This window comes from Carcharhinus amblyrhynchos, chromosome 33 (genome assembly GCF_965287045.1).
Source record: "Carcharhinus amblyrhynchos chromosome 33, sCarAmb.v2.hapA, whole genome shotgun sequence".
In the NCBI taxonomy this organism is placed as follows: Eukaryota; Metazoa; Chordata; class Chondrichthyes; order Carcharhiniformes; family Carcharhinidae; genus Carcharhinus; species Carcharhinus amblyrhynchos.
The window spans coordinates 2,376,157-2,400,049 of NC_137356.1; the positions used below are offsets into that span (position 1 = coordinate 2,376,157).

General features: G+C 43.9%; 2 protein-coding genes across 4 annotated transcripts in view; both read right to left on the reverse strand.

Annotated features, from left to right (window-relative positions):
• LOC145360996 (protein crumbs homolog 3-like) lies at positions 1 to 19,081 on the reverse strand. Of its 3 annotated transcripts, none has more exons than XM_080216517.1 (4): positions 18,971 to 19,081; positions 9,371 to 9,420; positions 4,671 to 4,719; positions 1 to 1,516 (listed from the first exon to the last, which is right to left on the reverse strand). In XM_080216517.1, exons 2-4 carry the CDS (start codon positions 9,418 to 9,420, stop codon positions 1,322 to 1,324), a joined length of 294 nt encoding a protein of 97 aa, XP_080072643.1. In that variant the 5' UTR covers positions 18,971 to 19,081; the 3' UTR covers positions 1 to 1,321. The 3 variants fall into 3 exon arrangements, with proteins under 3 accessions (XP_080072643.1, XP_080072642.1, XP_080072641.1); XM_080216516.1 differs by having other exon boundaries at positions 18,940 to 19,046; XM_080216515.1 differs by lacking the exons at positions 4,671 to 4,719; positions 18,971 to 19,081 and adding an exon at positions 14,312 to 14,696.
• LOC145360995 (transmembrane protein 205-like) overlaps positions 14,620 to 23,893 on the reverse strand; it is a 26,004-nt gene continuing 16,730 nt past the window's right edge. The window contains exons 5-6 of the mRNA XM_080216513.1: positions 19,014 to 19,154; positions 14,620 to 14,713 (exon numbers count right to left, since the gene is read on the reverse strand). Of these exons, the coding sequence (XP_080072639.1) occupies positions 14,698 to 14,713; positions 19,014 to 19,154 (157 nt within the window). The 3' untranslated portion in view covers positions 14,620 to 14,697. The remainder of the gene's footprint in view (positions 14,714 to 19,013; positions 19,155 to 23,893) is intronic.

Genomic DNA, 23,893 nt, shown 5'->3' on the forward strand with positions numbered 1-23,893 from the left:
TAAATTCATCCAGTGTTTATTTAACAGCAGTTTGACAACATAACCTTGAAGGGAGACAAATTTACATTCTCCTTTGCATTATAACACACCTGACCTTTTATAAAACAACAGAACCTCTAACTTATCATGATCCAGGAAGCTTTGATAGTTTACATACAATTTTTTTTAAATCTAGTGCAAGACAATTACAGTAAGATCAGCCACAGGGAAAAAAATAAAAACATTTGCATCAAATTTCCCAGGAAACAATTAAGAAACTTCCACATTCTGCACCATGTCTTCCTCATCCAGTCTGACAATAAAAACATCACATCATTCAGTGACCAGGGCTCCACCAGAAAAGGTCCACTCAGCTGATAGTCTATCATGAGTCTCAACTGAGATTGTGCCACAGATCAAGGCAGAATGAAGTCAGCCCCCATACTGGGAAAGTCCTCATATTCCAAAGCTAATTATACCTCAATATCTTGAAGGTTATTGTGTTATTGATGCAAGATAGAGTTAAACAGGGGTTCTTTAAAACACAATCTAAAAATTAATTTAAACATTCTTTTAAATTATAATACACACTGAACGTAGCCAAAGTTCTTCATGATGTCACCTGTGTGACTGAAATTTGTGCTGTAACCAGATGTGTTAATTCATTGATAGTCCACAGGTTCAAAAGATTGCTTGCTATGTTAAATATGGGGAGGGAAAAACAGTGGAATTGTTAAGTGGCTACTGCTGATTGCTGGATATTAACTTTCATTTTACTGCTTTGTAGATTTTACTGCGGGAGGTGCTGAGTCATCATGTTGGGTCTGATTTAGGACAGTATATGCTACAACGGACCCAGTTACAATGCAAGTTAGCTCCTTGACAAACATCTTTGCTTCTTTAAAAAATTATCTCAGATGGCAAACCTCTTAGGCAAAGTGGCCTTACTGTGTTTATTTCAAGATTGAGTACCCCACCACTTCCAGCAACTGATAAAGGGCTGCCGTCTGTCAACAGTTTAGTACAGGTAGGATGGTTCCTTGGTGCATGGGGCTGATTTTCTCTTGCCATGTCAGAGTTTTCACTTGACCCACGGAGCAGCAGTGTAAATGTAACTGGATCCTCCCAAAAGTGATGTGGTATGAAAAGCGAGACAGTGTCTTGTAATCAAGTCACCCACCAGAATATCCCTCACCTTTAACCTAACAGAAAAAAACATCAAATAAAAAGGGTAAAAGTCACAAAATCACACTGCTAATTAACAGCACATTCAACAGCGGCAGATTGTTGTTCTTTCTCTAGTTATCGTCCCATTGCCATGACTGAGACAGTGTGAGATCGTTTAGATAAGCCTCTCCTCTGGGGGTAGCTTCAGGGCATGGTTGACATGCGTGCGTGCCCCAATCTGCTCCTGTTGGCTGGGGTTATACGTCCCTTCATCTCTCCGTTTTTCCTTCACTTTTATGAAGACCACAACAAGGATGATGACGATAATCAGTAGACCACCAATCACACAGGGAGCCACAATGGCAGCGATCTGTTAAAACAACCTGCAGGTCAATAACACGCAGTTATCCCTAGGTAAACCCACACAGATACGGAGGCGATGTGCAAACTCTGCACAGTGACCCAAGCCAGGAATTGAATCCTTTAGTTAAGGGCGGCATGGATAAGTTGGACTGAAGGACCTGTTTCCATGCTGTAAACCTCTATGACTCTATCCACAGAGTGGTTTTGCCAAATCTAGAACCCCCAGTTATCCAGAAACATAGAGTAAGAGAAAGGAGAAAAGAAAGCTAATGACAATCACAAAAAAATTAAAATGTTATAGAGGAGTATAGAAAATATGTGAAGTAAAAAAGGAAAGCAAAGAGAGGCTATGAAAATATTTTGGCAGATTAAAATGAAGGAAATCCTAAAGATGTTTTATCTGTAAAGAGCAAGAAAAGGGATGGCCTGTTAGGGTTGTAAAAATTTAACAAGCAGTTTGTCTTCACAAAGGAGAGCAATGAAGCAGACATTCTAGTTAAAGAGGAGATGTGAAATGTTTGATACAATAAGCATAGTGAAAGTAGTACTAGAAAGACTGATATCCTTGAAAGTAGATAAATCACCAAAACCAATGGATTGTATCCTAAGTAGATGCTCAAAAGGATCATTTTTTCCAATCTTCACTAAAGATTTTTAAAGTTTATTTATTAGTGTGACGAGTAGGCTTACATTAACACTGCAATGAAGATACTGTGAAAATCCCCTAGTTGCCACACTTTGGCAGCATTGGGGTATACTGAGGGAGAATTTAGCATGGCCAATGCACCCTAACCAGCATACCATTCAGACTATGGCAGGAAACCATAAACCCACACAGACACAGGGAGAACGTGCAAACTCCGCACCGTGACCCAAGCCAGGGATCGAATCCAAGTCCCTGGCACTGTGACGTGGTACTGCTAATCACTGTGCCACCCCTCGATACTAGATACAGGCAGGGTACAAGACGATTGGAGGTCTGTGAACATTATACTATTATTTTTAGAAGGGTTCCTTTTAGGATAGGCCAGAAAACAGACTGGTCAGTTTGGCTTCAGTGCTGGGCAAATTATTAGAATTCAGATAGCCAGGATAAACTGTCACTTAAAGGCACAGATTTATTAAGGATAGTCTGCTTGTTTTATTAGGAGAAAGTCATATCTTACTAACTTGATTGAATTTTTTTTAGGAAATAAGGAAGGTTGCTAAGGATAGTGCAGTGGGTATTGTTGATACGGATTTCAGTAAGATATTCAACAAGGCCCCACATGGTCAACTGGTCAGGAAAGTAAAAGCCCATGGGGTACATGGAACATGTTGGGTTGGATCTAAAGTTAGCTCAACAACAGAAAACAAGGGATAATGATTAATGGATGATTTTGAGAGTGGGAAACGGTTTCCAGAAGTATTCCACAGGTCTCTGGTTGGACCCTTGCTATTTGTTGTATACATTAATGATTTGGACTTAATGTGGGAAACATAATTGGGAAATTTTCACATTTTCCAAAAATTGGCCACTGAATTGACAGTAACGAGGACAGCCTCTGATTCCAGAATAATATCAATGGTCTAGGTGAGTGGGCAGAGAAGAAACAAATGGAATTCAATCCAGGAAAATTAAGTAATAATACATTCGGCAAAGGCAAACAAAGCATGAACAGGAGCAAAGTGAGAGGAGTCAAGAAAATAAGAGAGCTTGGCATGCATATACATAAGTGCCTTAAGGTGGCAGGACAGAATGGTAAAGAAAGCATATATTTTCTTTTATTGCATGAGGTATAAAATACAAAAGCAGGGATGTAATGCTAGAACTGTTTAAAACACTGGTTAGGCTACATCTAGAGCTTTGCATTCAGTCCTAGTCACCGCATCACTGGAAGAGCACAAGAACAAGAAGCAGGAGTGGACTACCAGGCCCTAAGAGCCTACCCCGCCATTCAATATAAACATGGCTGATCTACGCCAGCCTCAACTTCTTTTCTGTGCCACTTCCCCATAGTCCTCTAGTCAAAGAGCAAAGAAAATTGTAAGACAGGAACAGGCCCTTTGGCCTTCCAAGCCTGCACGATGCCCAACTTCACTAAAACCCTCTACCCTTCCAGGGACCATATCGCTCTATTCCCATCCTATTCATGTATTTGTCAAGACGCCCTTTAAAAGCCACTACCGTGTCCACTTCCACGGCAGCGAGTTCCAGGCATCCACCACTCTGTGTAAAAAATTTGCCTCATACATCTCCTTTAAACCTTGACCCTCGCGCCTTAAATCAATACCCCCTAGTAATTGACTCTTCCACCCTAGGAAAAAACTTCTGACTATCCACGCTGTCCATGCCTCTCAATCTTGTAGATTTCTATCAGGTCGCCCCTCAACCTCCGTCATTCCAGTGAGAGAACAAACCAAGTTTCTCCAAACTCTCTTCATAGCTAATGCCCTCCATACCAGGCAACATCCTGGTAAATCTTTTCTGTATCCTTTCCAAAGTCTCCATATCTTTCTGGTAGTGTGGCAACCAGAATTGAACACAATATTCCAAGTGCAGCCTAAGGTTCTATAAAGTTGCAACGTGACTTGCCAATTTTTAAACTCAATGCCCCAGTGATGAAGGCAAGCATGCTGTATGCCTTCTTGACTACCTTCTCCACCTGCATTGCCACTTTCAGTGACCTGTGTACCTGTACACCCAGATCCCTTTGCCTATCAGTACTTTTAAGAGTTCTGCCCTTAAGGGTTCCTTGATCTATCGAATATTTATCCACCTCCACTTTAGGTACTCTTCATGATTCAGCCTCCATCACCCTTTGGGGCAGAGAATTCCAGAGGCATAACTGGAGAGAATGAAGAGGAGATTTACAGGTCTGGAAAATGGCAGCACGAGGAAAGATTGGTAACTTGGGGATGGTTTGAACAGAAGCGGCCAAGGGGTGACCCAGTTGACGTGTACAAAATCATGAGGGGCCTAGATAGGTCAGACAGAAAAGATGATTTCCCATACAGAAAGGTCAGTTACCAAGTGGGCACAGATTTCAAATGATTGCTAGAAGAATTAGAGGTTGGGGCATGAGAAACATTTTTTCCACCCAAAGGTTGGTGGGTGTCTGGAATCCACTGCCTGAATTGATGGTAAAGGCAGAAATCCTGAACTCATTTAAAACAGGTACCTGGATCGACACCTGAAGTGCTGTACCCTGCAAGGCTGCAGCCCAGGTGCTGAAAGGTGGAATTAAAATCAGCAGTTAGTTTTTTCAGCCATACAGACATGATGGACTGATGGCCCCTTTAAAACATAGAACAGTACAGGCCTTTCAATCCTTGATGTTGTGCCGAGCTATGTCCAAACCCAAGATCAAGCTATCCCACTCCCTATCATTCTGGTGTGCTCCATGTGCCCATCCAATAACCGCTTGAAAGTTCCTAAAGTGTCCGACTCCACTATCACAGCAGGCAGTCCACTCCACACCTCAACCACTCTCAGTGAAGAATCTACCTCGGACATCCCTCCTATATCTCCCACCATCAACCTTACAGTTATGCCCCCTAACAGCTACATCCACCTGAGGAAATAGTCTCTGCACATCCACTATCTATCCCCCTCATCATCTTATAAACCTCTAGGTAGGTAGAAGAAAGACTTGAATAAGGCACTCGCAATGTTAAAATGGGCAGCGCAGGCTTGTAGGGCCGAAGGGCCTGTTTCCTGTGCTGTGCTGTTCTTTGTTCTATTAAATCGCCTCTCATCCTCCTCATCTCTAAAGAGAAAAGCCCCAGCTCCCTCAACCTTTCCTCAGGAGACTTACCCTCCAGGCAGCATCCTGGTAAATCTCCTCTGCACTCTCTCCAATGCTTCCACATCCTTCTTATAGTGAGGTGACCAGAACTGCACATAATATAAATGTGGTCTCACCAAGGTCTGGTATAGTTGCAGCATAACCCCACGGCTCTTAAACTCAAACCCCCTGTTAATAAACGCTAACACACTATAAGCCTTCTTCACGGCTCTATCCACTTGAGTGGCAACCTTCAGAGATCTGTGGATATGAACCCCAAGATCTCTCTGTTCCTCCACATTCCTCAGAACCCTGCCGTTGACCCTGTAATCCGCATTCAGGTTTGTCCCATCAAAATGAATCACCCCACACTTATCAGGGTGAAACTCCATCTGCCACTTTTCTGCCCAGTTCTGCATCCTATCAATGTCTCTTTGCAGCCTACAAGAGCCCTCCATCTCATCCACTACTCCACCAATCTTGGTGTCATCAGCAAATTTACTGACCCACCCTTCAGCCCCCTCTTCCAAGTCATTGATAAAAATCACAAAAAGCAGACGACCCAGCACTGATCCCCTGTGGTACACTGCTGGTAACTGGCCTCCAGTCTTAAAATGTTCCCTCTCCGCCACCACCCTGTGTCTATGAGACAACCAGTTACTTATCCAATCGGCCAAATTTCCTTCTATCCCACACCTCATTACTTCCTTCATGAGCCTACCATGGGGAACCTTATCAAACGCCTTACCAGAATCTACGTATATGACATCAACTGCTCTAGCTTCATCTACACACTTAGTTACCACCTCAAAGAATTCAATCAAATTTAAGAGGCAGGACTTACCCCTCATGAACCCATGCTGACTATCCCAGATTAAACTGCATCTTTCCAAATGGTCATAAGTCATATCTTTCAGAAACCTTTCCATTAACTTAAAGACCACCAAAGTAAGACTAACTGGCCTATAATTACCAGGGTCATTCCTATTTCCTTTCTTGGAGAGGAACAACATTCGCCACTCTCCAGTCCTCTGGCACAATCCCGGTGGACAGTGAGGACACAAAGAAAATAGCTAAAGGCTCCACAATCTCATCCCTTGCCTCCCAAAGTATCCTAAGATGTATCCCATCTGGCCCAGGGGACTTATCGACCCTCAGGTTTTTCAAAATTGCTAATATACCTTCCCTCAGAACATCTACCTCCTCCATCTTATCAGCCTGTATCACACACTCATGGCCCATCTCCTTAATGAACACTGAAGAAAAGTATTCATTCATCGCCTCTCCCATCTCTTCTGACTCCATGCACAAGTTCCCACTGCTATCCTTGACTGGCCCTAACCTAGCGATGGAAAGATGGTAGGACAGGAGGGTCTCAATGACATTATTGTTACTAGAGAGGCGGTGCTCGACAGACTGGAGGGACGGATTGTGAACAAGTCCCCAGGACCGGATGGAATGCATCCGAGGGTTCTGAAAGAAATGGCGGAGGTGATAGCGGATCCCTTGGTGGTTATTTTCCAAACGTCGCTGGATTCCGGGGAAGTGCCGGAAGATTGGAAAACAGCTAATGTTACGCCGTTGTTTAAGAAGGGTGGCAAGCAAAATGCGGGGAATTATAGGCCGGTTAGTTTAACGTCTGTTGTAGGTAAAATGTTAGAATCCGTCATCAAGGAGGAAATAGCGAGGCATCTTGAGGGGAATTGCTTGATAGAGCAGACGCAGCACGGTTTCGTTACAGGGAAGTCGTGTCTGACAAATTTACTGGAGTTCTATGAGGATGTGTCCAGGGCGGTGGATAGAGGAGAGCCGGTGGATGTGGTCTTTCTTGATTTTCAGAAGGCGTTTGACAAGGTACCTCACAAGAGGTTATTGCAGAAGGTAAGGGGACGTGAAGCTGGGGGTAGGGTGTTAGCGTGGATAGAGGATTGGCTGTCAAATAGGAGGCAGAGAGTGGGGGGTCAATGGGTGCTGTTCGGATTGGCGGTTGGTGATTAGTGGAGTGCCCCAGGGGTCGGTGCTGGGGCCTCAGCTATTTACCATCTATATAGATGATCTGGAGGAGGGAACCGAGTGTATGGTGTCGAAATTTGCTGATGACACCAAGATTGGTGGAACGGCAAATTGCGCGGAGGATGTGGAGAGTCTGCAGAAGGATCTAGATAGGCTGGGCGAATGGGCCAGGAACTGGCAAATGGAATTTAATGTTGGCAAGTGCGAGGTGGTCCACTTTGGTAGGAATAATGGTAGGAAGGACTATTACTTACGTGGTGAAAAACTGCAGCAGGCGACGGTTCAGAGGGACCTCGGGGTCCTTGTGCATGAGTCGCAAAAACCCAGCCTGCAGGTGCAGCAGGTGGTCAGGAAGGCAAATGGGATGCTGGCCTTCATAGCGAGGGGGATTGAATATAAAAGTAGGGAGGTCTTGCTGCAGCTGTATAGGGCATTGGTGAGGCCGCAGCTGGAGTACTGTGTGCAGTTTTGGGCGCCGCACTTACACAAGGATATTTTGGCCTTGGAGGGAGTGCAGAGGAGGTTTACTAGGCTGATACCGGAGTTGAGGGGGTTGAGCTATGAGGAGAGGCTGAATAAACTAGGCTTGTACTCGTTAGAGTTCAGAAGAATGAGGGGAGATCTCATTGAGACATATAAGATGATGAATGGGATGGATAGGATAGAGGTGGAGAGACTCTTCCCGCTCAGAAAGGACAGCCTCAAGATAAAGGGGAGGCGGTTTAGAACGGAGTTGAGGAGGAACTTCTTCACTCAAAGGGTGGTGAATCTCTGGAATTCTCTGCCCGTTGAAGTGGTGGAGGCTACCTCGCTAAATATTTTTAAGACGCGGGTTGATGGGTTTTTGATAAGAGAGGGGATTAAGGGTTATGGGGAGAGGGCGGGAATGTAGAACTGAGCCACGACAGATCAGCCATGATCTTATTGAATGGCGGGGCAGGCTTGAAGGGCTAGATGGCCTACTCCTGCTCCTATTTCTTATGTTCTCATCTTATGTTCTTATGTTCTCACTCTGGTCATTCTTTTATTTCTCACATAAGAGTAACAAGCCTTGGGGTTTTCCTTTATCTGACCCACCAAGGGCTTCTCATGCCCCTTCCTAGCTCTCCTGAGCCCTTTTCTAAACTTATTCCGAGCTACTTTGTAACCCTCAAGTGACCCAACTGAACCAGTGACCTTTCTGTGCTGTAATGTTTCTATTGTTCTGTTACTAATCTCAAGATATTCCTTGGCTGTGCCATTGCATAGCTGCCACAAAATACCAATGGGAAAAGAAACATGGTTCATTTCCACCCCACCCTGTTCCTTGAGACAAGATTGTCAAAGCTGCAGCACCTTTGGAATCAGTTCTAACTGGCCAATAACCTAGAGTTTGGCACAGACCCAGGGTAATCCCAAATTGGATATCTTAGCATCAGACTAGAGAAAGCAATTTCCTCCAGGTTCATTGGGAGTGACTGCACTCAGTAAAATAGTCATCATCTTAAAACAAAAGTCCAACAGAAACTTAGAGAAAGGGAGCTCTCAGGATGGAAGGTCCAAGGATGTTCCCATCTTATTGGAAAATGGAGGATTGCAATCAACCAAATGATTCTCACACCTACCTTAGGTATTAAACACAGCCACAAACAGCAGGAGAAATTTCACTCCATGTTTCTTTCTGGGAAAACGCACATGCTCCCCCCTCCACCCCCACTCTGCTCCCTGTCAGTAAGAAATATCAAACAGGACCCAAAGACACTAGAAAGGGTAGCACAAAGCAACTCTGCACAACCCAGGCTATGCTTTCCATCTTCCTCTAATGGCCTGTCCGAGATTACAAACTCCTAGAAAATCATTAGTAAAAATCCAGCTCTCACTCCAGGCACCAAGGGGGAGGCCAGAGACACAGCCTGTAACTAGTCCTGATACACTAACTCAATCCACAGTAATCTGGTGTTGTGAGACTTCTTAAAGCCCAACAGGTTTATTTGGTAGCACGAGTTTTTGGAGCATTGTTCCTTCATCAGGTGAGTGTCAATGTGGAGAGTCAATCCACATTGATCTGCAAGGCAGTTAAAAGAAAGGAGAATGTCACTTACTGGTACATCTGATCCAGGTGCCTCTGTGGAATTTGGACTTGTTGTGTCATCTACAGAGGTGAAATATCAAAGAAATGTTACATCCAAAAAATATAAAGTTGAGTGAACCAATAGTCAGTGAAAATCATTTGAAACGTGAAAGACAAAAGTCGCTGACATTAAATGAACAAGTTTATTCCAGAAAATAAAGCTCATGAGCATTCAGTGGGCATACAGAGCTCCACTTCAAAAAGAACATTTCATGCTAGATGTGAATCAGCTTCCCAGGCCAAGAGACACCCCCCCTCCTCCAGGAGACCAAACATCCCCCCCCTCCTCCAGGAGGCCGTCCCCAGGAAACCGCACAACCCCCATCCTCCAGGACACCCTCCCTGCCTCCCCAGGAGACCACACAACCCCCATCCTCTAGGGCACCTCTCCCCCCTCCCAGGAGACCATACAACCCCCCCCCACCCTGGGTCCTTCAGGACACCCTGGCCAACCCTCTCAGGACACCCCACACCCCGCTCCCTCCAGCCCTGCCCCCCCCCCTCTAAATACTAAATCTGGCTGACACTAGAATTTAACATTTAACCAAAGCATCCAGTCCCCTTTCCCAGGTTAGATGAAAAATTTGGAGCTGCCAATCCCAATTTCAATTCAGTGTCGCAGCTTATATTGTGGGTGTCAGTGGTGGGGACACAGGGTCAGACTGAATTGTAAACTTAGCCATGTTGTTGGTATTAATACGCTGGAGTAAAGCACTAACAGACAATGTCCATCCCACCCTAGTAAAAAAAGCACAAGGCATTCAAGGGGGGAACCTGTTGGAGAGGTTTTTTTCTAAGCACAGCTCTGTCTCACAATCCACTTTACCCGTTACATGGTCTCAAACTTTCAAAAAGTGACTATGGTGGTGAATTATGGGGAGCAGGAACATATACAATCCCAAAGGAAAGACACTCTGCTCCTCCGGGTTTCACCAATCTTCCTGTCTGCTCCCTCAGACTGCTCACCAACTTTATTAAGTGAGAGGGAGAAAAATACTCCAAAATAAGACTTTGTAAATCTAGGAGTGACAACAAAACTAAAGTTACCGACAGCCTCACTGCCTGACACAAATCACTGATTAAAGCCAAAACCTGTTACTAAAGCAACAGAGCACCTGAAAGATCATTCCGACATCACACAGCTCACAGTTAGAACGAACAACCTCACTCACCACCATCACAACCAGAATTAAAGATTTCTGGTGAGTGTTGAACAAATCAATCTGGCCAGTTTGATCCCCTCAACCACCGAGCAAAGGAAGAGTGGGATAAGGATAATGAGGACAATCCCCTCCCTCCCCAGTATGGGTTCTGCAAATCTCTCTGGCTCCAAATTCCCCAAATTGTACTGATTTCCCCCTCCACCCTTGTACAGGTGGTTGCATCTTATCCCATCCCCCAACCGCCAGGTCTAGTTGACCCTGTACTGAACAAATAGCCCAAGCCACGTTAATGAATAACTCTCTCGGGCACTGCACAAAAGTAAGCTTGCTCTCCGAAACTGTTTTTGTCTTCATGTTTCATGAGGCACCACAGAGAGAACAAGTATCGATTCACTCCCACTTCCTGTTCACAGATCCACTTGGTAATGATTAACTAATAAACTATCTCAGCTTCTCACCCCACTTTAAAGCTGAATTCATCTAAACCAACTCCGCCCTGTGCCATTATTATTTGAAGCAAATATATTTTATTGAGTATGTTTCCTCTGGCTGGAGTGAATGAGGAGGTGTAATCTAAGGTGTCGGCCATTTAGGGCTGAGCTGAGTTTTCTTTATTCAGTGGGTTTTGAATCTTTGAAATTCTTTACCCTGAAGGCTGTGGATGTTCAGCAACTGAACATATTCAAGATACAAATCAACAGGTGTCTGGACAATAAGGGAGATGGGGATAGCGCAGGAAAGTTCATGGAGTTGAAATAGATCAGCCCTGATGTTGAATGGCAGAATGACTCAAAGGGCTGGATGGTTTATTCCTGCTCCTAGTTCTTACAGGGAAATGTACATTAAACTCAGAGCTGGTGTGGATGGATAGATACGAATTGGAAGCTGGAGAGATAATCACACCAGAGTCATTGTCAAACAAATTATTCCCAATGCAAACATAAATAGCAACACAAAGGCCACAGTGAACGTCGAGAAAGCCTTCTGTATTAGTTTCAAGCTGCGAAAGATGAGAAAAGGGTGGCAGTAGATGCTTATTATCTTCACAGAGAGGATGTTGTAACAAGGAAATACTGCACTTAATGGTACAAATAAATATGGAACAAATACTGAAGAAGATTAACAGGGAGCACATATTTAAGAAATTTACATGGACATTAGATTGCTGCTTGAAAATGGGGAATGTTAAACTGTGTGAGGAGAATAGACTGGCATAGATGGACTGAATGGCCTGTTTCCGCAATGAAACGTTCCACAAATTCCAGGGCAAAATTAGAGAGTGAGACTCCTGAGAGTGAAGCAGAGTTTCAACAATAACCCTAAATTTCAATGTCAACTCATAAGTAGCAGTAGAATATAGCCATTGTACCATTTGATGATCCACCATAAAATAATTCTCTGGTTGATCTGATTGTGGCCTTCACTTTACTGCCTGTCTCTAGAACTCTCAACTCCTTTGTAGATCAAAACTCTGTCCAACTCAGCCTTGAGTATATTCAATGACCTGCTTAAACTGCTCCCTGCGAGGGGAATTCCAAAAACTAACAACCCACAAGAGAGGAAATTCCTCCTTATCTCTTTTAAATAAGAGGCCATTTAGTTTTAAACTGTGTCCCTGGTTCCAGATTAATTAATCTGGATAAACATTCTTCCAGCATTATCCTGTCTAGTCCCCTCAACATTACTGCAACAATTATGGAGTTTATTTAAACCATAACCTCTCTTCAAAACCTCTCAATACTAGGACAGTGATTGTTTAGCTCTGCACATCTCAAGTGCCTTATATTTATTGCTATATTGTGACCAGTAGATAATATTCTAAATTGTGTTAATCTTTAATGACATATTATTATAGAATCCTTACAATGCGGCACAAAGTCTGCACTGACCACAATCCCACCCATTCTTGTAACCCCACATAGTTACCCTGCTAATTCCCCTCATACTAGGGTCAATTTAGAATGGCCAATCAACCTAACTGCATATGTTTGGACTATGGGAGGAAATCAGAGCACCCAGAGGAAACCCACGGGGCTGGCATAGTAGCACAGCTACCTCACAGCGCCAGGGACCTGGGTTCAATTCCCAATTTGGGTCACTGTCTGTATGGAGTTTGCACATTCTCCCCGTGTCAGTGTGTCTTGCTCTGTGCGTTTCTCTGGAGGTCGACCAGATTAGACCAGACTCAGCCGCTCTCAGTTTGTAGTTTGAGGAAATATTGCTCCAAATTGTTAAACTAGAAAAACATTACAGCAACCTCAGGAGCTGAGAGTGGCAACATTTGAGTTCAAAGTTCCAGGTGACTACCTGGCTGGGCTAGTTATATGGGTCACATAAAACCCGATAAAGAGTTGCCAACTGTTTGTAAATCGTACAAAAATACTAGAATATTTCTGGAACTCTTTCCTTGTCGCTTTCTCTCCTATCACGAAGCTGCTGAAACATAGCAACAGATTCACATTGGCAATCCATCTCCAATATTTCCTCTGGGAGCTTTTCAACAAGTATCAGCTGATTATCAAAACCTGGTAACCTTGCACAGTGCTGACAGCAAAGCCGACAACCTGGCAGTTCCCAACTATACTCCTTATACGCCTACGACTGTGTGGCCAAATTCCCCTCCAATTCGATTTTCAGGTTTGTTAATGACACCATCGTAGTGGGTCAGATCTCAAACAATGACTAACACAGGAATGAGATAGAGAATCTGGTGAACTGGTGCAGCAACAATAATCTCTCCCTCAATGCCAACAAAACAAAAGAGATTGTCATTGACTTCAGGAAACGTAAAGGAGGACATGCCCTTGTCTACATCAAAGGTGACAAAGTAGAAATGATCGAGAGCTTCAGGTTTTTAAGTGTCCAGATCACCAACGACTTGTCCTGGTCCCCCCCCATGCCAATACCATAGTAGAAAAGCCCACCAATGCCTCTACTTTCTCAGAAGACTAAGGAAATTTGGCATGTCTTTTACAGATGCAGCGTAGAAATCATTCTTTCTGTTGTATCACAACTTGGTATGGGCTCCTGCTCTGCCCAAGACGGCAAGGAACTACAAAAGGTCGTGAATGTAGCCCAATCCGTCACACAAACCAGCCTCCCATTCATTGACTCTGTCTACACTTCCCGCTGCCTTAGCAAAGCAGGCAGCATAATTAAGGACCCCACGCACCGCGGACATTCTCTCTTCCACCTTCTTCTGTTAGGAAAAAGATATGATTCAAGAACAGCTTCACCCTTGCTGCTATCAGACTTTTGAATGGACCTACCTTATATTAAGTTAATCTTTCTGTACACCCTAGTTATGACTGTAACACTACATTCAGCACTCTCTTGTCTCCTTCTCTGTGTAAGGTATGCTTTGTCTATATAGCGTGCAAGAAACAATACTTTTCAGTCTATGTTAATACATGTGACAATAATAAATCAAATCAAATGGTAACCCAGAGGCCATGGAGTGAACATGGCCCCCTCCTACTTTGAATGACTGAGCACATCAACAGAAGGCAGTTTTGTTAGCTGCTCAATCTCTGTCAGTGACCCAATCGCAAGGAGGAGGAGGAGGACACTCAGTGCTGAAGAAATTTGGGAACAACAGAGGCCCAATGATAATGTCCCCCTAGAGCTTGTTCTGCTCACCACACATCGACTTTCCAGATCCTTAAATGGGCATTCTCTTTTCCAACAGAGCCAGCTCAGACACTCTCCATTCCAACAGCCCTCAAAGTTGTGAAAAGTAATAAACTTACCAACTTGAGCGAAACTTCTGCCGCCAATCACAATACCCAGCAGAGAGATGGCTGGAAGATACTGGAATATCTCCATGGCTACGTCAACAGTCACTGAGACTCACTTCACTCACACTCCGATCAGCCTTCAGAAACTTGGCTCAGATTGTTCTGCACATTGTAAATCCTAACTAGTCCAAAAGGTGTTGGGTCAATTCACACACTTCAAATCTTCTCGGGTAGAAGCTTCATGAAGATCAGAGATGAAGCACGGGAGTTGGTACAGCCTTTTTTTGGACGGTGACGGTCTGGCAGATGCACTGTTGTCACTGTGACGTACTCCCTTCAAGAGCTAATCCAAGGATATCCCACATCATTAGGAATTCACTTCAGCTTGTAGCTTCCTCCTAGCACCAGATAGTGCTATAAAAAAAAGACATTCAATGTTACAAAATGCTGTGGCATCATGATCACCTTCATATCTTAGGGGAAAGTGGAGATGGGAAGGCATCAGAGACAGCTTCTAATTCACGTTCAGTGCAGGAAGGAGATACGTTAGAAACTCGGATTGGACAAAGCGATGATGTTCCCACTTTGCTTATTGATGTTGATGTTCACAATTCCAGAATGAAAGAAACTTGACAGTGCATAAGGAGGCCATTTGGCCCATCAAGTCTGCAGTGACCATAATCCCACCCAGGTCCTATCCCCATAACCCCACATATTTACCCTACTAATCCCCCTGACAATAAGGGGCAATTTAGCATGGCCAATGCTCCTAACCAACATATCTCTGGAATGTGTGAGGAAACTGGAACATTCAGAGGAAACCTACAGAGACATGGGGAGAACTTGCAAACTCCACACAGACAATGACCTAAGGCCAGAACTGAACTGGGTCCCTGGTGCTGTGAGGCAGCTAACAACTGTGCCCCTCTAAGGTATCAAATACCCAGAAACCCACTCTGACACCAACACCACGGGAACCCGTTCAAGCAACATTAAAACTAATATAACAGGCAGTCTGTAGAACGATCAAAAAAATGAGGTGAAACATTCTTTGGTGTGTCACTGTGAACTTCCAAGTAATTAAAATGTGTTGAGAAAGCTGATGCCTGGCTGAGAATGACTCATTTATTCTCAGAGCTGCTCAGTGCAGAGAGGCACAGAATTCAGAAACTGGACGCTGGTAATCTGAAAACGTTGCTCTCAGGGAGGAAACACCTCCCAAAAAACCTGGCAGCCAATAACGTACTTCTTCCAGGTGTGGTGTCTCCTCATGTAGGAAGCAGCACAGCAAATTTGCAGGCAGCAAGATAAAAGGTAAGTGACCATCAAATCTGCTTTTAGTGATGCTAGTGATAAAAGTGGGATTTTTACAGTGAGGTGAGGGGAACAAACATCCCGAGAGGCTGAGAATGTGTGCATGGTTAAAGTAGGAGAGCTGCCCAAACAGGCTGTAATAAAAGCAAATTACTCAGCAGGTCTGGCAGCATCTGTGAGGAGAGAAGAGAGCTGACGTTTCAAGTCCAGATGACCCTTTGACCCTACTGACAGACCTGCTGAGATTTTCCAGTGTTTTGTTTGTTGGTTTCGGTATAGGCTCCAATCAGCCCATCCCAACACTCGCACAGAAGCAAAACACCCTAGGTATTGGAAATCGGAGATAAAAAACAGAAAGTACCAGAAATATTCAGAAGAGTTTTGGCAGCATCCGTGGAGAGAGCAGAGTTAATATTTCAGGCTGACTTTCCAGCAAGTTCTGATGCTGCCTGAGTTGTTAAGTATTTGCAGCATTCATTATTTTTATTCCAGTCAGCCATTGTTCTGGTTATTTAAGTGAGTGAGACCTCACTTTCCAGGTTGTGAAAGATGGAGCTAGAGAGGCAGAGGCAGTGTTCCCTCAGTTCCATCTTCGGGGAGTGGGTGAGGAGGTTAAACAGGTGCCTCTCCTCACATAATACCTGTCCCTTTTTAAGTGGAAATCTCTGAACTTGCAGTCAGATTGAGGGAGACATATCCCACAGACTTAGTATTCAATATCACTGTCATAATAACAGATACCAATCAACTGCCCCCTCCACACACACAAATGCATAATACCCACTATATCCAAAAGCAGATACATTGGTACATTCCCACTCAGGGACACATATCCCAACATAGTCTAGGCACACACAGAATCTTAACCCCATAACAAAAACAAAATACTGGAGATTTGAAATCGTGTAAAAGAAAGTGCTGGAAATACTCGGAGCAGGTCTGGCAGGATCTGTAAGATGTGGAGATGCCAGCGTTGGACTGGGATAACATAGAACACTACAGCACAAACAGGCCCTTCGGCCCACAACTTGCACCGATCATATCCCTACCTACCAAGCCTATCTATAACCCTCAATCCCATTAAATCCCATGTACTCATCCAGAAGTCTCTTAAAAGACCCCAACGAGTTTGCCTCTACCACCATCGATGGCAGCCGATTCCACTCACTCACCACCCTCTGAGTGAAAAACTTACCCCTAACATCTCCTCTGTACCTACTCCCCAGCACCTTAAACCTGTGTCCTCTCGTAGCGACCATTTCAGCCCTGGGAAATAGCCTCCACCCTATCTATACCTCTCAACATCTTATAAACCTCTATCAGGTCGCCTCTCATCCTTTGTCTCTCTAGGGAGAAAAGACCTAGCTCCTTCAACCTATCCTCATAAGGCATGCCTCCCAATCCAGGCAACATCCTTATAAATCTACTCTGCACCCTTTCAATAGCTTCCACATCCTTCTTGTAGTGAGGCGACCAGAACTGCGCACAGTACTCCAAGTGGGGTCTGACAAGGGTCTTATAAAGTTGCAGCATTATCTCCTGACTCCTAAACTCAATCCCTTGATTAATGAAGGCCAGTACACCATACGCCTTCTTGACCACAACCTCCACCTGCGAGGCCGATTTAAGAGTCCTATGGACTGGGACCCCAAGGTCCTTCTGATCCTCTACACTGCTAAGAGTCCTACCCTTGATATTATACTCCTTCATCCCATTGGACCTTCCAAAATGGACCATTACACATTTATCCGCATTGAAGTCCATCTGCCGCTTCTCTGCCCAATCTTGCATCCTATCTATATCTCGCTATAACTTCTGACATCCCTCCAGACTATCCACAACACCACCAACCTTCGTGTCGGCAAACTTACCAACCCATCCCTCCACTTCCTCATCTGAGTCATTTATGAAAATGACAAACAGCAAGGCTCCTAGAACAGATCCCTGGGGCACTCCACTGGTAACTGACCTCCATGCAAAAAAAGACCCAACCACAACCACTCTCTGCCTTCTGCAGGCAAGCCAGTTCTGGATTCACAAAGCAACAGCCCCCTTGGATCCCATGCCCTCTCACTTTCTCAAGAAGTCTTACATGGCGGACCTTATCAAACGCCTTGCTGAAGTCCATATAAACCACATCCACCGCTCTTCCTTCGTCAATGTGTTCAGTCACATTTTCAAAGAACTCAACTAGGCTCGTAAAGCATGACCTGCCCTTGACAAAGCCGTGCTGACTACTTTTGATCATACTAAACTTCTCTAAATGTTCATTAATCCTGTCCCTCAGTATCCTCTCCATCAACTTACCAACCACTGAGGTCAAACTCACTGGTCAGTAATTTCCTGGGCTATCCCTGTTCCCTTTCTTGAAAATAGGAAGAACATCCGCAATCCTCTGGAACCTCTCCCGTCTCCATCGACGACGCAAAGATCATCACCAGAGGCTCTGCAATCTCTTCCCTCCCCTCTCACAGTAACCTGGGGTACGTCCCATCCAGTCCCGGCAACTTATCTTCCTTGATGCAATTTAAAAGGCCCATCACATCCTCTTTTTAACGTCCACATACTCAAGCTTTTCAGTCTGCCGCAAACCTGCAGAACAACCACCCAGATCATTTTCCACCCTGAATACTGTGGCAAAGTACTCATTAAGCATCTCTGCCATTTTTACCAGTTCCACACAGACTTTTCCCCCTTCACCTTTTATAGGTACTATCCCTTCACATCTCATCCTTTTACTTTTCACATATTTGTAGAATGCCTTGGGATTCTCCTTAATCTTACCCACCAAGGCCTTCTTATGACCCCTTCTGGCTCTCCTAATTTCCTTTTTAAACTTCTTCCTACAACCCATATACTCCTCTAGATCAGTAACATCTCCTAGCTCTCTGAACCTTCTGATTGGATAGACATATGCATAATAGCACAATAAGTCTCACAACACCAGGTTAAAATCCAAACCTGTTGAACTTTAACCTGGTGTTGTGAGACTTCTCACTGAGCATCTGTAAGAGACAGGATTAACATTTCGAATTCAATGCGATTCTTTTTCAGAGCTCTATCAGTCCCACACACAACACAGCTCCACAGCCCAAGCAGATTTTCGACCCTTATTGTGAAGAAACAATTCCAAAGAGGTTAATCAGCAACCTGAGGACCCAACAACGTTTAAAAAACATTTTTTAAAAGTCTTATCTTCGTTTTGGTTTTTGAACTTTCGGTTACTGGCGATCACTGAAATAACGCCGTGTTTCCCTGAACCCTCAGGTAATCTCAATGAACACAAACAGCCCCCGGAGTAAATGTAGGCGCCGAGTGAAACTTACCGACTGAAATTAACAAAAAGAAACTCCTTACTTTGCCTTACACGACAGAAGATGCTGAAATTTCCAAAGCCCACCTTTCATTATTAAAGGTTTGTTGAGAAAGCTGGCTACAGGCAGGGTTAGAGCCTGAGTTTCCAGCGCTGTCCCTCTCTCTGGAGCTCCTTGCCCCACCCCCAGGCAACATTTCCGATTGCAACACCTGAATTGTTGGTAACCTGAGAATGCCCAAGGAAAAGGTTGTTAATCAGAGTGGGGAGCTGCAGTGAGAGAATATAATTCCTCCCCCATCGGAAATCAGAAGGTGTTCCTCAAAATTCAATCCCAATTTTCACAAAAACTTTTAAATCCCCCATAACAGTTGCAAATTCCTACATTTATCTTGTGACCATGCAGTAATCCAAAACTACTTTAGCACTTTGGGGATATTCCGAGACTAACAGATTCAATATAAATGCAGGGATGAAGTTAAGGCTCGAAAAGACTATAAAAAATGAGTAAATGTCTGTGCGCGTTAAATTGAGAGAGCTTAGCATTACAAAATAACATTAGTCTTTTAAGCAGTTTTGATCCCTTAGTGCAGTGACTGCTCCGGTAACAGTGGAATAGGTTTAACCACAGGAATTAGTAATCCATGGGACCAGTTGTTTAACCCATTCCATTCCATTTATCTCATGCTACAACCCAACTGCTTCTTAAATGATCAGGACACTGTGGTTGAGGAAGTCCATTCAGCCCATCTCTCTTACCTTTCTCTCAGTACAACATTGAGACGATTCTAGAATTTTCGCCTTCCATTGCTCGAATTGAAAGTTTATTATTCACATTGTTAATCGCTGCTTGTGAAGGATTTTCTGATAATATCCTTTTGCCTGTTTGAACCTGTCCCCTACGCTTACCGGTGTAGTTTTATTTGAAGTAAGGAGCTGGATTTAATTTAGTATTTTGTACAAACATTCCCCAATCTATCCTCACAAACTCAATCTTCCGAGCACAGTAAGAAGTCTCACAACACCAGGTTGAAGCTCAACAGGTTTATTTAGCATCACCAATGTCTGTTGGACTTTAACCTGATATTGTGAGACTTCTTAATGTGCCCACCCCAGTCCAACACCGACATCTCCATATCAATCTTCTGAGGCAAGGAAGAGAGGGCAGAGAGAGGCCATTCAGCCCATCAAGCCTGCCCTGACAATAATCTCACCAGGCCATATCCCTCTAACCCCCACTAATTTCTCTGACACTAAGGGACAATTTAGCAGGCCAACCCACCTAACCTACACATCTTCAGACTGTGGAAGGAACGGGGGTGGGGGGGGGGCACACAGAGGAAGAGTCTAGGAATCTACTTTACATTGTTTCATGTCAACATCTCAATAATCAAATTGTGACACAATCTCCTAAAAAAAGATTTTTATTCCTAGTCTTTCTGGGAGTCTCCTAGTTTCATGGATATGCACAGTCTCCCCCCCCATCCCCAATGTAATCAACTATTAACAGTCTTGATCTGGGAATTTTCACTAATTAGAAACTGGTTTCTGAGTCTCTCAACAGAAAATGTTTCCCAAGCTGGATCCTATCAGAAGTAGAAACAGAAAATGCTGGATTAACTCAGCAGCTCTGGCAGCATCCGTGGAGAGAGAAACAGTTAACATTTCGAGTCCAATATGATTCTTCTTTGGAACACTTTTATTTTATTCTTTCCCATCATCTTAAACTGGATTAGGGGGATGTGGTGGTATCGTCACTGGACTAGTAATCCAGAGACCCAGGGTAATGTTTCAGAACCCGGGTTCAAATCCCACCACAGCAGATCGTGCAATTTGAATTCAATAAAAATCTGAATTAACAGTCTAATGAGAACCATAAAACCACTGTTGGTTGTCGGAAAAACCATCTGGTTCACTAATGTCCTTTAGGAAAGGAAATCTGCCTTTGTTGGCTTACAGGCGACCTCACACACACAACAATGGGATTGACTCTGAAATGGCCATATTTTTGAAGGGCAATAAATACTGGCCTAGCCAGTAATGCCCACATCTCGTGAATAATTTTTTTAAAATGTGAAAAATCAATATATTAACCTTCCTTTCATTTAGTCTGTAGGCTTCTTCAGAAGTGATCCTTATGATTTATGTTCCAGCAAGTAGTTTGGAGAAAATGTCATTAGGTTTAAAATAAAGAACACAAGTTCCATTGTTGTATTAATCCCCACCTATTTGTGTATTTTTTTATTTATCCATGTGGTGTAGGTTGTCACTGGCTAGACAGCATTTATTGCCCTACCCTAATTGCCTTTGAGAAGCAGCACAGTTGTTAGCACTGTTGCCTCACAGCACCAGGGACCCAGGATCGATTCCTGGCCTGGGTGACTGTGTGGAGTTGGCTCATTCTCCCCATGTCTGCATGGGTTTCCTCCGGGTGTCTGGTTTCCTCCCTCAGTCTGAAAGACGTGCTAGTTAGGTGCATTGGCCATGCTAAATTCTCCCTCAGTGTACCCGAACAGGCACTGGAGTGTGGTGACTAGGGGATTTTCACAGTAACTTCATTGTGGTGTTAATGTAAGCCTAATAACCAAACTTAAAGTGCTAGTGAGCCACCTTTGCCGCCTTCTTGAACCACTGCAGGCCATGCAATGTAGGTACACCCACAGTACTGTTAGGGAGTTCCAGGATTATGACCCAGTAATTTGGAGGTGAGCTTCCAGGTGGCGGTGTTCCCATGTACCTGTAGTTTTGTTCTTGATAGTAGTGGTCATGTGTTTGGAAGGTGCTGCCTTTGGAGCCTGGATGAGTTTTTGCAGTGCATCTTGTGGAAGGTACACACTGCTGCCACTGTGCATCAGGGATGAGGGAATAAATGTTTGTGGAAGGGCTGCCAATCAAGTGGACTGCTTTGTTCTGGATGGTGCATAGCTTCGAGTGTTGTTGAAATTGTTCTCATCCAAACAAATGTCACACTCCTGACTTGTGCCTTGTAGAGGGTGGATAGGCTTTGGGGAGTCAGGAGGTGATCTACTCTCTGCAGAATTCCAAGCCTCTGACTTGCTCTGGTAGCCACAGTATTCATACGGCTCCAGTTCAGTTACTGGTCAATGGTAACTAACGGGATGTTGATCGTGGGGAACTTAGTAATGGTAGTGCCTTTCCTTTTGGAGATGCTCATTGCCTAGCACTTGTGTGGTGTGACCACAAGTGGTGTGGTGTCACTACTTGTCACTGCAAAACAGGATGTTATCTGGGTCTTGCTATATTTGGACACTGGCATGGTATTATTGTTATCATGAATTTTGTTATCATGATGTTAAGCCCGATGGGACAGTGAAGCTCTTCCTGCATCAGTCTCAATAATACAGCATCTTCAGTGTGAATGAAAAAAGTCCCAGGTTTCTCCAGAGGCATAAGAGCAGCAACAGGAGCAAAGATTTGGTCAAAGTGAAGGAGAGTGAGTTTGCTGAGAACGGCAAAAGGAATGCTCAAGCAGGCAGTGTCCAAGGAAGTGTTTGGGTGATGTTGAATGTTGTTGAAATGAAAATTACATAGGTGAGGGGCATGGCAATGTGGTGAAATAATTGCCAAAATAAGAATTTAAAATTGGAGGTGTCACACTGGAAATCAGCAAGACTGGGATTTGATGTGATGTGATACAACAGGAGTCTAGGAAAAGGTGGTGGGTAGCTCTGTTAATTGAGGATGATAATAGAGAAATGATCTTGGTTCTAAAGATCGAGATGTGCAATCAGTTGGGGTAGAGATAAGAAACAGCAATGGTAAATCGCTTGTTCGAGTGACTTTTAGGCTTCCCTAACACTGTAGAACAGAGTATACAGAAAGAAATAATGAGGAGGTATAAGAAAAGCACTGCAATTATCATGGGTGGTTTTAATCTGCGTATCTGACCTGATAGAAGTCTACAAAATTATGGGGGGCATGGACAGCGTGGATAGTCAGAAGCTTTTTCCCTGGGTGGAAGAGTTAATTATTACGGGATATAGGTTTGAGATGCAAGGCGCAAGGTTTAAAGGAGATGTACGAGGCAAGCTTTTTACACAGAGTGGTGGGTGCCTGGAACTCATTGCTGGAGGAGGTAGTAGAAGCAGATATGATAGTGACTTTTAAGGGGCATTTGGACAAAAACATGAAAAGGATGGGAATAGAGGGATATAGTCCCCGGAAGGGTAGGGGTTTTAGTTCAGACAGGCAGCATGGTCGGTGCAAGTTTGGAGGGCCTGTTCCTGTGCTGTAATTTTCTTTGTTTTTGTTCTAAGTACCAGAGTTATTGAGCTGAACAATACAGATGGTAAACGATGGGCTGCTTGACAGGAAAGCTTTTAAACAGTGGAGTCCGATCCTGATAAAAGCACGGATGAGTTTCAGTAGAATGACAGGAATAGAAACAGCAATATTGTGGGATATCTGAGCTTTCTGATGGAGAGTGTATGGGAGTAAAAACCTAATTAAGAGAAACATTCAGCAGCAATAACATATAAAAGGATATGGACAAGGATCAGGGGAGGTTGGAGATGGTGCAGTGTTTTCCGAGGAAGGGGATTGAGGGTGGTTTTTTTGGGGAGGAGTTGATGAACAGTTTATTTGGAACATGCAGCTTACTACTTTTAACCAGGTTTATTCTTCGCAGCGAACACCAACTCGTATTTATACAGCCTGTTTAATACAGAAAACTAATTCTATCGGCATTCGCCAAGATGTGACCAGAGAGAAACGGCTCAAAAACCGAAGGGGACAGATGAGTTGTGATGTAGAACACATCTCTCTTCAGATACCATACTCCAGAAAGGATATTGGTGACTATGGATTTCTGTGATTGGCTCTTGTTTATCCTTGGCAAGGTACAGCAGTGGTTAGCCCTCATCTTGTGCGAGTTAAGGAACTACTATAGATAAATATAATGTGCCTGAAATTCTTACACACAAGGTTTGATAACTGAAACCACAAAC

Coding starts and splice junctions, on each gene's coding strand:
- LOC145360996 (XM_080216515.1), bottom strand. CDS start 14,387: ATGGAGATATTCCAGTATCTTCCAGCCATCTCTCTGCTGGGTATTGTG. Junction 9,421..14,311: donor CAGAAGTTTCGCTCAAGTTG/GTAAGTTTATTA, acceptor TCACCTCTGTAG/ATGACACAACAAGTCCAAAT. Junction 1,517..9,370: donor CACCTGGATCAGATGTACCA/GTAAGTGACATT, acceptor TTGTTTTAACAG/ATCGCTGCCATTGTGGCTCC.